The 12,546-nt window shown below is 41.2% G+C and overlaps 1 protein-coding gene across 1 annotated transcript in view; it reads right to left on the bottom strand.

Moving 5' to 3' along the window:
• LOC116504381 (sterol O-acyltransferase 2-like) overlaps positions 1-12,546 on the bottom strand; it is a 36,939-nt gene that overhangs the window by 22,198 nt on the left and 2,195 nt on the right. Inside the window, exons 3-8 of the mRNA XM_032211367.1 lie at positions 8,711-8,818; positions 5,908-6,190; positions 4,965-5,040; positions 3,985-4,066; positions 3,753-3,798; positions 2,972-3,040 (exon numbers count right to left, since the gene is read on the bottom strand). Of these exons, the coding sequence (XP_032067258.1) occupies positions 2,972-3,040; positions 3,753-3,798; positions 3,985-4,066; positions 4,965-5,040; positions 5,908-6,190; positions 8,711-8,818 (664 nt within the window). The remainder of the gene's footprint in view (positions 1-2,971; positions 3,041-3,752; positions 3,799-3,984; positions 4,067-4,964; positions 5,041-5,907; positions 6,191-8,710; positions 8,819-12,546) is intronic.

Genomic DNA, 12,546 nt, shown 5'->3' with positions numbered 1-12,546 from the left:
CAAAAATTGAAATATTTTACAAGCCCATTAAAACAATTAGTAGGGAAAAAACATGTTTGCAATCTTAGTTCTACTGTCCTTCACTTTAGAGACCTGCAGAGGTTGTAAATGTAAGGATTAATCATAACTTTATCATCATAGTTGTAAGTGCACCCAGTTGCTAAATGAGGGACCACCTGTATTTATTACTTTGATTACAAGCAATCGGATAGTTCAGTGTCAGTTTCTTCAATACAGTTGTTTAGGCAGGTTGAAATTTGCTTTTCTTTCAGAGCCATAACCTCTCAGACTCTTTCCAAAGTTTTTCAAACTGTTCTTCATGGCCAATGGACCATTCAAGTATATCCATGAGATGCAGAAATGGACAGACTGACATTAAAGATAAAAGAAAGAAGAACAGAGTATTTTTGAACATGGGGTATGTTTTATAAAAGGTTGGATAATAGACGTAGAAATTAGGAACTGGAAAAGTATTATTACGTACGCAAATTGACCCAGTCAATACACTGTTCACAAAGCTCTTTTGTATGTTAAATGAAAATGTATAAATAAACTGTTAAAAATAGTATCTCCATGAGGAATGAAATCCAGATGTCCTATATCATTCTTGCCCTCCACCCCCCTTGTCATCACCTTGTAGAAAGAACGGTACGCAAAGTGCAGGATCTCAGCAAATATGTTTTGCCAGCAGTCCTGGAAGAAATAGAAGACCACGAATAGAAATGATATCCCTGAATGAGAGAGGTAAAGAAATACATTAATTTTTCCCACTTTCAGGAGAAGGAAGAGATTAAAAATTCAATTATTGTTACAGATTTAAGAAAGACAATTGCAAATCAGGTTAGACTTTTAGGCTAATATCCTAATGGAATGTCTATAGAGATTCTTAATCATCCAGGTCATCATTGTCCCAAAGGCCTTTAGAAAAGGCAACTTGACTTTCTGGGGTTTTTCCTTAAAAATGTTTTACTTCTCATCGGAGAAGCTTCTTCAGTTCTGAAAATGAACTAAGAATCTTCTTGGATGAGAAATAAAGCTTTCACAGAAAAAAACCCAAGAAAGTCCAACTGACTTTTTAAAAGTACTTTGGGCATATCCAAGTGGAAGAAAAGCAGAATGGCTGGACTATGTTATTTTTTTAGTTTCCATTGTTAGGAACTACCTTGATTATGGCCATTTGCAGTCATGATGGTGATGAAAAACCTACTTTTGCAACCAACCCTACATTTATAACCTTCAAAGGTTGGCAAAACCAAAGAAAGCTGAAGTAATCTCACCACACAGTTATGGTATTACTTAGCAACCATTTTACTTTCAAGTTCCTGGTTCCAACTGTGGTCACTAAACAAGGACTAAAGTACCATGGCACTGTATGACTTGAGAAGATCTCTTTTAGTGTGATGTACCTGTTTTTAATTAAGGCTATAACCCTGCATTGTCAAAGATTTAGACGCCTACACATTGATGCCATTCAGCTGGTGTCCAAATGGAGTCAGAGACACTGACACGAACTTGCAGTTTTATATACTAATTAGCAACCACTTCACTCAATGTTCATATTGGTGGTCCCAACTGTGGTCACTAAACAAGGATTAAAGTACCGTGGCACTGTATGACTGGAGAAGATCACTTTTAGTGTGATATACACCTGCTTTTAACAAAGGCTGTAGCCTACATTGTCTAAGATTTAGACACCCGCAAATTGATGTGTGAGTCCACCATTATTACTGTTGGTGTTGGTCACAGTTAATCAGATTTTTTGACTGATTTTATGACCCTTTTGTCCACCTATTGAGTCCAAGGGATAGGCAAATGTTTGAGGGTGTTAAAGGTATTGTTGTAGGATATAAGTTGCTCCATGCAAAGCTGGCTTTTGCAATTGACTGACAGTTGTTTTGTCAACGTGGATGGTGTTCAAGTTGAACTCCAAGGAAGGATGATGGATTTGGGCAATGTTCAAAAGGGCATATAGTGCAGAGGTGTTATTCAGCAGGTTCTGACCAGTTCAGGAGAACCGGCAGCAGAAATTTTAAGTAGTTTGGAGAACGGGTATATACCACTTCTGACTTGCCCCAACCCCATCTATTCTCTGCCTCCTGACTCCCAGCTAATCAGGAAGAAATGGAGATTTTACACTAACCTTTTCCTGCCACATCCACTAAGCCATGCCCACCAAGCCATACCACGCCCCCCAAGCCATGGCCACAGAACTGCTAGTAAAATTTTTTTGCATCCCACCACTGATATAGAGCATGGCACTTGGAGAATAATTAAGGCAAAAGCAGAAGAAAAGAGTAAATATCTGCAGGTTGCGAAAGCACTTTTACAGGAAACAGAATCATTCAACAATGAATTCATAAAGACTTCTTTGCTTGACTTTTGATCTATTTCACATACTTTCATCATGAATAAAACAAGCAGCCTGCCAGACCTACACCATCATTTTCTGTAGCAGTTACATATAGGCCAAAATCATAAATATTTTGGCTTGTTGTATGAAGTAACTATTTATCTATTAAATATATATGCTGTGCCTCGTTATCCAAAATAACTCTGGATGGCTGTGTACCACTTAGCTGATACATATAGTCCTGGTCGTATGACCACAATTGAGTCCAAAATTTGTATTGCTAAATGAGACCATTTTACGACTGCCCCCATTTTACGACTTTTCCCACCAGTATTGATGGCATGTATTTTGATCACGTGACCATGGGAATGCTGCAATGATCGTAACTGAAAAACGTTTATAAGTCCCTTTTTCAGTTCTGTCGAAGGTCACTAAACAAATGGTTGTATGTTGAGAACTACCTGTAGTATGTCTCTCTTCACTTTCTCTAAAATGTGATAAATCATCCTGATTGTGTTTGAGGCTCTCCTGTTTCTTCTACAGATGAGGTCAACATCCCAATTGCGTAGCATTACTGCTTAATCCCATTAAACAAACGAAATCACAATTATTTCCACATACCGGGTATAACTGAATCAAAGATGGAGAGCAGCAGGGTTTTGATGGTGAAAGGCTGCTTATGCATGTTGCTCAAGTTGGGGATGAAATAGTATTTCAGAAGGAAATTCACAAAATATATACCAGCCAAGAACTGTGGAACAGAGAAAAAACTCTACCTTAGCGACCTACTGGCATCTCCATGTTGTTCTGGCAAGGCATACAGGTTGTCAGCTCTCAACTATGACTAAGAGAATCGTTCTTCTGGTCTATGATCTCAGAAGCTGGATTTGGCTGCCATTTTAATATCCTACAAAACCCAAATACTGTCCTCCAACACCAGCCCCTCTTCTGTTTAATTTTAGTCAATCTGTCATAGATTTCTGCACTACACACATCCTGAGTGGTTCTAAGTTCCACCAACTCTGCTCTCTTCCAAACCCCTTTTTCCTTTCCTTTTCCTGTGGGAGATATTTGAAAATACGTACATTGTGTCTAAAGCTTTAAATTGAACATCTCTTAGGAAAGTGAACTGATTTGCATCAAGTATGTCTCAGGAGAAATGTTATAACTCATTCACTCAAGGCTACAGAACTCTGGGAAATTTAAATGGTGGCCTTTGGTCACCCAGGGCTTCTTAAAATAGTATTGTTGGTATTTACTCCCTTGGCCAGCTAAGACACCTTAGGGTTACCAGTCTAGCTGAGTCTTGTGCAAAAATCCAATAGTCCCCAAGCACATTTCTAATTCACAGAGAGGCCAGAAAAAGCCATCCGTCAATGAAAACTTAATGTGTTTCTCTCACCTCGACCAGTTTTCGGATGACATAACTCCAGCGGATGTATGGATCTCTATAAGGAAAGGAGCAGGGATTGAGTTGAGATATAACAGAGTAGTTCCCTTTTCTTGGAAAATACAATGGTTACAAGGTTGCTCTGGGGGCATGAACTGTATCTCCTGAAGCCCATTTTGCCCATTCCTTTTCTCACAGAGCTGAGAAACCAGGGAGCCCAAAAACACAATATGCAAGGAGTTACCTTGGATAGCTCATTCTGTAGATCAAAGTTGGGCAGAAGAGAAAATATAAGTAGGTTGAGAATTCAGGACAGCTTATCTTCCCTGGAGTGGGAGGGAAAGAAGCAAAGGAATGGTTGAAACTTCAGCTGCACTGAAGAAATAGTTGCCCTGGAGCTTCCATGTTGCTCAAGTGGAAATTAAGCAAAGCTTAATCTGTACATGACGATAGCAATAGCAATAACAATTATTCTTACAGTATATATAGCTTCATAAAGCTTTACAGCCGTCTCTTACAGAGTCAGCATATTGTCCCCAACAATCTGGGTCCTCATTTTACGAACCTTGGAAGGATGGAAGATCAACCTTGAGCTGGTGAGAATCAAACATCTAGCAGTTGATAGAATCTGTCTGCAATGCTGCATTCTAAACACTGTGCCACCACACCTCTTCTTATTAGCATATTTCCTATGTAGAAAAAATAGCTTATGATACATCCCATGTACAAAAAGTAGTTAAGGTGTGATACAGGATGCAGAATTCAGCTTTCTGAAAATCTGCCTCCATTGGTATACAAAAGCAACAAACAAGGAATTCCATGTATTCACAAGGATTAATCACCTATATTCTGCAGTTTTTTCTGCAAAATAAAGGCTGGCAAATAGGAGAAATTGTGATTTGTGAGGAATTTGGAGAAATATACTTGACCCAGGCAAGAGGTTTGCTTTGCTTTGCTTCCATATTACTTTTCTTAGTATTTTGCAACACTTAAAATCTACTTACAACATCTACCAAATCACTGATAGGCAAATAGAAAGTGTAATCCAATTCTTTCATAGGTTGAGAAAGTCTGTGATAGCAATCAGCATGTGGAAGCCAATGGTTAAATGATTATCTTATGCTACAACTCAGATGCTGCAATTGGTGGAAAATCAGTTTGGGGACTATGAGGGTGACTTGTAGCTATCGTAATCAGCACTAAGAATCTCCAAGTCAAACTCACCAACTTGGTTCCTAGCGTGGAGAAGAGGAGGCATCGATTCTCGCAGAAATGAGTAGCTTTTCATCAGGAACCGGATTTATGCCAGACAGGGGAACGAGCAAGGAAACAGCGTGAAGTTGAGTCATGTTGTTCCCATGTTCCCATGGTGGATCCTATGGATCCCATGGTGCTCCCCACTCTGTCTGTCTAGACTTTTCAGACGGAAATGGCCCCTGCTTACTCACTTGGCTAACTGTAAGCTATACTATCTTTCTACTCAACATCTTGCTTGTATGAAATCTGCTTTTATTCTAGCTAGCAAGAAGAACATATATTTGAGGCCATGGCAAGTGCTACTGTCACCATTTATATATGACATATACATGACGATGTCTGCTAAGGACCATATCTTCTGTCACAAGACTTTTAAAAATGTACTGTATATCTTCTTCAGGGCAATGTGTAGGGAAGTATGTATCTTTAACCTGGCCTATCCTTAATGACTCTATTTGGGGTTTGTCTAGGCCGTTCAGAGGATAGCAGCAGTGGTGGGATTCAAATAATTTAGCAACCGGTTCTCTGCCCTAATGATTTCTTCCAACAACCAGTTCACCAAACTGCTCAGAAAGTTAACAACTGATTCTCCTGAAGTGGTTTGAACTGGCTGAATCCCACCACTGGATGCCAGACAGGAGAAAGCTACCTAAACCTGGAGTGAGGTTGGAATGTCTTCTCTGTACAATGGCAAATATATGGCCTGTATATGGAAGTATACATTTATGCTACAGGGGGCCTTTCTAGCGCTTGCTACTATCTTTACGTTTCACACTGAGATGTCCTGGGGCAACCAGAATTCCTTCATAATTCCAACTTCACTTCAAACGTCAACCTTAGCTTCTCTCATTTCTGTTTAAGAACTCCTTTCCCCTGTACCCACTTTCTTTGTGCTGCCCCAGTGCCATACCTGCTCAAAGGGGACAATTTTACGGGAGGCAATTCCCAAATTACAGTAGACAGCAATATAGACGGGGAAGAATCCCAGCACTGCAGCATGGCAGAGCAGCACCAGGAACACCAAGGTGGCCGTCAAGAGGTTGGGGAACCTGGTCGTCTTCAAGCAGCCTGACCACATTTGCAGGGCCTGATAGGGCACAAATAAGGTGTAGAGGAACATGCAGAGCCAGGCCAAGAGTGCTGTGGGCAGCTGTTGAAAGCCAATGATAAAGAGCTCGAAATCCAAAACAAGACTGTGGAAGAGAAAGAAGAAAAAATATTCTAAGGATGCTGCCCAAAAGATGAGGATGTTTCAAGTGAAATAAGCAGTTTCTCTGGGTTATCCCCAATATTCAGTGGCATGACTGATGAAAAGTGAAGGGGATTGGTCCTGCTATTTTGAGGAAGGAAACTCATGAAAGTTCCCATGAACTCTTCAAAATAGTCAGAACAGAGTTAAAATGACGGAAAACCCACCTCCAAGTGAAAAAATTACGATCAGTTCCCCTCATTTGTTTCATAATCTTGTTTTGTTTCATAATCTTTGTTTCATAACCTTCATAATTTCAACTATTGCTCATCCTTAAATATTGGACCCACAAAAAGGTTCCTAGCAGAATTTAAATGGACCAGGAGTAGAGGACGGCAAGGTTTTTTTGAAGGGTCTGTCATATTAGGAACATTACTCAACATTCCTATCAGAATAATGTCCAATCCTTTTTTGGTACATCCCCCTGAGCTTTCTACAGCTCATGTGGAGCTTAGGTAATTGTATAAGACATTTATTTCCTGTAAATCTTCCATTTTGAAAATTCAAGGTGAAACACCTGGACTTTCCTTCTGATTGTATCCCCAGTGAAAGCTGAGAGATTGATCAACTAACCCAAAGTGACCCAATTAGATCCCTGACTGTGAATGTGAGCTTGGCTCTCTGTCTTCTATTGGACTCCTTCCTTCATCCGCTTCATGCTTGTTCCAATACATGTTAGAATGTATTCCAACTACAGAATTAATCAGCCAGTAGATGGCAGTGTTTACTTAGCACCTATGGTTATGATCTATGGTTCCCTTATGTTCTGAGGAGAGTTTCCTGCAACAGTTGTGACAGTTGAAACCATTAAGCAGCAAGGCCCATAGTGATTATACACTGTACACTTTATTTGATCTGTATAGCTACATAACCATACTCTGCTACCAATCTGTATGGCTGTATAATAACCCTCTACCATTTCTATAGAATAAAGCAGAACTTCTAACAATGCTTCAGCTTCTACAGAACTGCTGGTGATTTCAAGGATTTGCCTATCATGGACATTTCCTTCTCCTTTTCCTTTGAGGAATTATTTCATTTGTAAGCCTTCCCAATTAAAAAGTGGCCCATGGCAGCACACAGCATTAAAAACAAATAAACATTACAGTGAGCAGAATGGCCAAAAGGCTGGAATGATGCCAGAACCAGATTTTTCATAGGTAGATGGAGACTTCCCATGAATGAAGGCAAAAATACGTATCCCAGGATAATGTTGGGGGATTCAATCAGGGTCAATTGCCGGGAGTGGAGGTTTGATCTTCCAAGCTTCAGACTCGTGCTGGAGCAAATCCTCAGGGAAGTCCTCTCTCACCTGAATGTTTGTTGGTTTGTTTTCCAGGTCCTTCAAGGTGTGTTGCTCCATTGGACAGAACTTATTGTTTGGTTTGTGTGCAATCAGCATTGCCAATACTTTTGCCTAATTAATGGCATGTTTTTCTGGCTCTTCTACCTCTGATCTGTTAAATATAGAGTCTAATGCTCCTATCAATTCTCTTAGGGTGGCGTCACTCCCACGTTCTGGTGAGAGAGAAGTTCCCTGAAGATGGGCTCCAGCACGAGTCCAAAACTCGGAAGACTAAACCTCTGGTCCTGATGACTAACCCTGATTAGATCCTTATGTTTTTCCTTCCTATGGCTACTGGATCTGGATTACAAAATCCAGCTGAAATATAGGTGACACAGCAAATATTTTTATATCTCCCTGCCACCATCAAATGGTCATTTGTATTTTTTCATATCCCATCCTCTCCAAAAGGATTAGTTTCCTTCATGTAATATCTTTCACTGTTCCTATTTTCTACATTTTCCCATTCCTTTATTAATAGTAAATTTAGCCTGCTTTTCTTAAAGTCAATCAGTCAATTAATCAATTTATTTATTGTTTTGACCACTGGTCAAAAGAAATGGAATATAGTACAAATACAAATCATGACAACAAATGGCAGTTGCATACAATGTGAAACAACGCATATGCTCAGCCATGAACACGTCCACAGAAAGATCCAAAAGGTAACAAGATTCATTCAGAAGGAGGAGTAGAAGAAGTGTATCTGTGTAACTAGATGACTAGCATAGAGGAGTGTATTTGGATGCCTAGCAAAGGTGGCACCAATGGAGGCATTTCTCACTTAGGTTTAATCTCTAGGTGGGCATAGGAGGGTCCCAAGTGTTACTGTTTAACAGGAGCACAAAGACAAGGAGAAGAACAAATTCCATTTTCTTTTCAGCTAGTAGATGAACAGTGACAAATGGGAGGAGATGCAGCAGGGTCAAGCTGCCTGCAAGGCCTCAAGGATGTTAAACTTTGGATGGAACCTAAGTTTAAAGATTAGGTAAATGTGCTTTTAGGATTACTACTGTGTTCCTTAGCACAAAACAAATAGCACCACATCCCACATTCTCCCCATAATTAGCATACATCAGAGGACAGCCTTTCTATCCTGCCCCCTTTTCTGAATCATACCGTCCTTCATCGATGGAATCCACAGTGATTTGTTTGAGGGCAAAGATACAGAGCATGGCCACAAATATGTGATGGATTGTGCGGAAATATTCCACCTCCAGCAACGTGCTGTAAAAGAGAGACAAGTTGCCAGCAAGTAAGTAACAGAAGTTGGGAAAGATGGGCATCTGGAGATCATTGGACAAAAACTGGGAACCAAAGATTTTCATTTAGTGTTCTGTGCAAAAACGTGTAGTTTCACTTGTACAAAAGAAATAATATTCAAGTGGCTGGGGGGAAAATGTTCCATCTCTTATTTCTTCTAATATGCTAATAATAACTCTTTGTAGTATTGTGCTAATCAACCTAATCCTTTCAAAAATACTCTATTTTGTTTCCCATCAAAATACTCTATTTTGTTTCCTATTTTGTATCTATTCTTTTTATACTCTCCTGGCACCCACCAAAGACTCTCAGCATTGTGTGGCTATGGAACAAACCTTATTGGGCTGTTTCCAATTCTTGTTCTTCATCAACAGTGGAAAATCAGTTATTTGCCCAAGGCCACCTTTATAACCTGAGGCCTTAGAGAGCCGGCTACTTTGCACATTGTCCCTCTGACTAAGTCTTTTTTTTAAAAAAAGTATTTGTTATTTTCAAAACAAACACAATACAAAGAATCCTCCTTCTTTACATACTGTAGAAAGTGTATCACTTGGTTACAAAAGACTTTCGTGCATCTCTTCCACAGTCATCAACCATAATTCATATTAACTCAAGTATTTTAACTCAAGATATATTTATACATATTACCATCATCATACCTCCATTTTCATTTGACTATAATTGTTTAAACGTCCTTTATCATAAAATATACCAAGATTTAAAACATAATCTCATACTGGCATTTCATTTGCTATTTCTAATATCCTCCAATAATGCTAAATCCTTATGGTCTATTCTGGCTAAACATCAGTGGTCGGTTTCTACCTGTTCACACTGGCTCAGGAGAATGGGTTGGTGAGAGGAGGTTCGACCAGTGGACCCAGAAGTAACTTCTGGAATGCCTGCTCCAGCCCTGTCGCTTGCTCGCTCACCCCGCCTGCCCAGAAGCCATTCCATCACCCGCTCCCCCCACCCGTCCACACTATCTTACCCCCCCCACTCACTGATTGGCTGGCTCATCAATTGCCCTGCCCGCTTCTAAGAACCCTATCTAAACCCACTTACCTTTTTTTCCTGCTTGGCTCTCTGTTGCTGCCTCGTTTATAGCGCAGGGCTGCAGGGCCGCCAGAAAGCGCGGGGGTGGGGATGGCGGAGGGGGCTTACGCGGCATGGCTGGCATCTTTGAAAAGTTTGGGGACCTTGCAAGGCTTTTGCAAGGTCCCCAGATTTGCCTAAGATGCCTGGCTGCCAGAAAGCATGGGTGCGGGGGTGGGGATGGCAACGGGAGCTTACATGGCACAGCCGGCGTCTTTGACAAATTCGGGGACCTCACAAGGCCTTTGCAAGGTCCCCGGACTTGCCTAAGATGCCTGACCACCAGAAAGCACCGGCGAGGGAGTGGGGATGGCGGCGGGAGCTTACATGGTGCGGCCGGGGTCTTTGATAAGTTTGGGGACTTCACAAGGCCTTTGCAAAATCCCTGGACTTGCCTAAGATGCCTGGCCACCAGAAAGCACGGTCATGGGGGTGTGGACGGTGGCGGGAGCTTTCGTGGCACGGCTGGCATCTTTGAAAAGTTCGGGGACCTCGCGTTCCTGGTCTTCCCGGATTGGTTCCGGACCTGCTTTTTAACCAGGCAGCTGTCAAGAGAAAAGAGGGCAGCGCACGGCACATGGGCTTGTGCAGCAGCTGAAGAACAGGAGGCGAGGATTCGGCTCTGCACAAGCTGCAGAAGCTGTCCTCTTCTTTCTGACAGCCACCTGGTTAAAAAGAAGGATGAGACTCCGCTGGTCTGGAGCCATCCACGGGGTGAGGGGTCCCTCTGGGTTTCCTCGTCTTCTGGGATAGGGAAGGAAAAGCAGTGAGCAGGCGGGCACAGCCTGGCTTCCAAGTAGGAAAATGAGCATCTAGACCCAGCAACACTATAGGAGAGAGGCTGCTGAAAGCAGCCAAAACACCACATGTGCAATTCGGTGTCAAGTCCCATACTTGGGAGTGGAGGTGGTGAATGGAGAAGCATGGAGAGCTCCAGCGGCACAATCCACCAGACAGCAGCGGCAAGCTCAGGAGTTTTCTCCTGGATTCCTCTCTGTTCTGCGTTACCCGTCAAAACCGCGCTCGACTAAGCCGCGCCCGATTAAACCGCGTTGCTGACGTCATCAACAGGGCGACAACAGCCAGCACGGAGAAAGAAGGACGCTTTAAATAGCGCTTTGAAAGCAAGCCGATTCAACTTAAGGTAAGGGTTAGGTTAAGGGTTAGGGTTAGGTTTAGGGTTAGGGTTAGGGTTAGGGTTAGGGTTAGGTTAAGGGTTAGGGTTAGGTTAAGGGTTAGGGTTAGGTTTAGGGTTAGGTTAAGGGTTAGGATTAGGTTTAGGTTTAGGGTTAGGTTTAGGGTTAGGTTTAGGGTTAGGTTAAGGGTTAGGTTTAGGGTTAGGTTTAGGATTAGGTTTAGGGGGGTTAGGTTTAGGTTTAGGGGTTAATGTAAGGTTTAGCGTTTACAGCGTGCTTCTGTCTCCATGCTGTTGTCCCTGTTGATGACGTCAGCTACTCGGTTTCGTCGAGCGCGGTTTAGTCGACCGCGGTTTTGTGATGGAACCCTGTTCTGCCTCCTCCGATCTCCCAAAATTCTTTCCCCAGTGTGTGATAGCTTTCTACTGGATTCCCCTCTGTCCTGCCTCCTCTGATCTCCTAAAATTCTTTTCCCAGCATGTGATAACTTTCTACTGGATTCCCCTCTGTTCTTTCTCCTCCGATGTCCCAAAGTTCTTTCTCCAGCATGTGATAGCTTTCTACTGGATTCTTCTCTGTCCTGCCTTCTCCGATCTCCCTAATTTTGGCCCTTAATCCTCCAGTTGTCTATTTTTAGGAGGTTTTCCCCTCTCTTTCCCCCCCTTCATAAGAGTCCCCAAAAATTTTGCCACATGGCTTAGGGGGTGGTGGTGGTCATGTAATTGAGTGTGCATGACTGATGTCAAGTTGGCCATACCCGCCCAGTCATGTGACTGCCAAGCCACGCTCACAAAATAGGCCACACCCACAGAAAAGGTTCTAAAAATTTTGAAACCCACCACTGTTAAACATCCATAATATTTAGTGACAAAAATTTATAATCCTCCTTTCCAAATCACTGTTTACAATTTACATCCAATTTCTTTATGTTGTACTATGTGCTGATAAATAAATCCAACACAAACGTAACAAAGGCAACAGTAAAAATATTGGGTTTCTGTCTGGATGGTCTCTTATGACGAGCTGATGGACAGAGAATGGAAACAGTGAACTTCCTCCCATATTTGGGCATACCAAGGGTTGTGACTTTATATATATATATATATATATATATATATATATATATATATATATATATATATATATATATATATATATATATATATATATATATATATATACACTATATTTATGCTGATAAATAAATAAAGGGAGACTAGTATAGATCTATTTCAAGCTATTTGATATTGGGTTTCTGTTGTGATGGACTCTTGTGACAAGCCGATTGACAGATGATGGAAGCAGTTAGCTTCCTCCCATAATTGGGGCTTACCAGGGGTTGTAAAAAATCTTATATATATATATATATATATATATATATATATATATATATATGTATGTATGTATGTATGTATGTATGTATGTATGTGTATATATATATATGTGTATATATATATATAT

This window comes from Thamnophis elegans, chromosome 2 (genome assembly GCF_009769535.1).
Source record: "Thamnophis elegans isolate rThaEle1 chromosome 2, rThaEle1.pri, whole genome shotgun sequence".
In the NCBI taxonomy this organism is placed as follows: Eukaryota; Metazoa; Chordata; class Lepidosauria; order Squamata; family Colubridae; genus Thamnophis; species Thamnophis elegans.
This window is presented reverse-complemented; position numbering and strand designations above follow the sequence as displayed.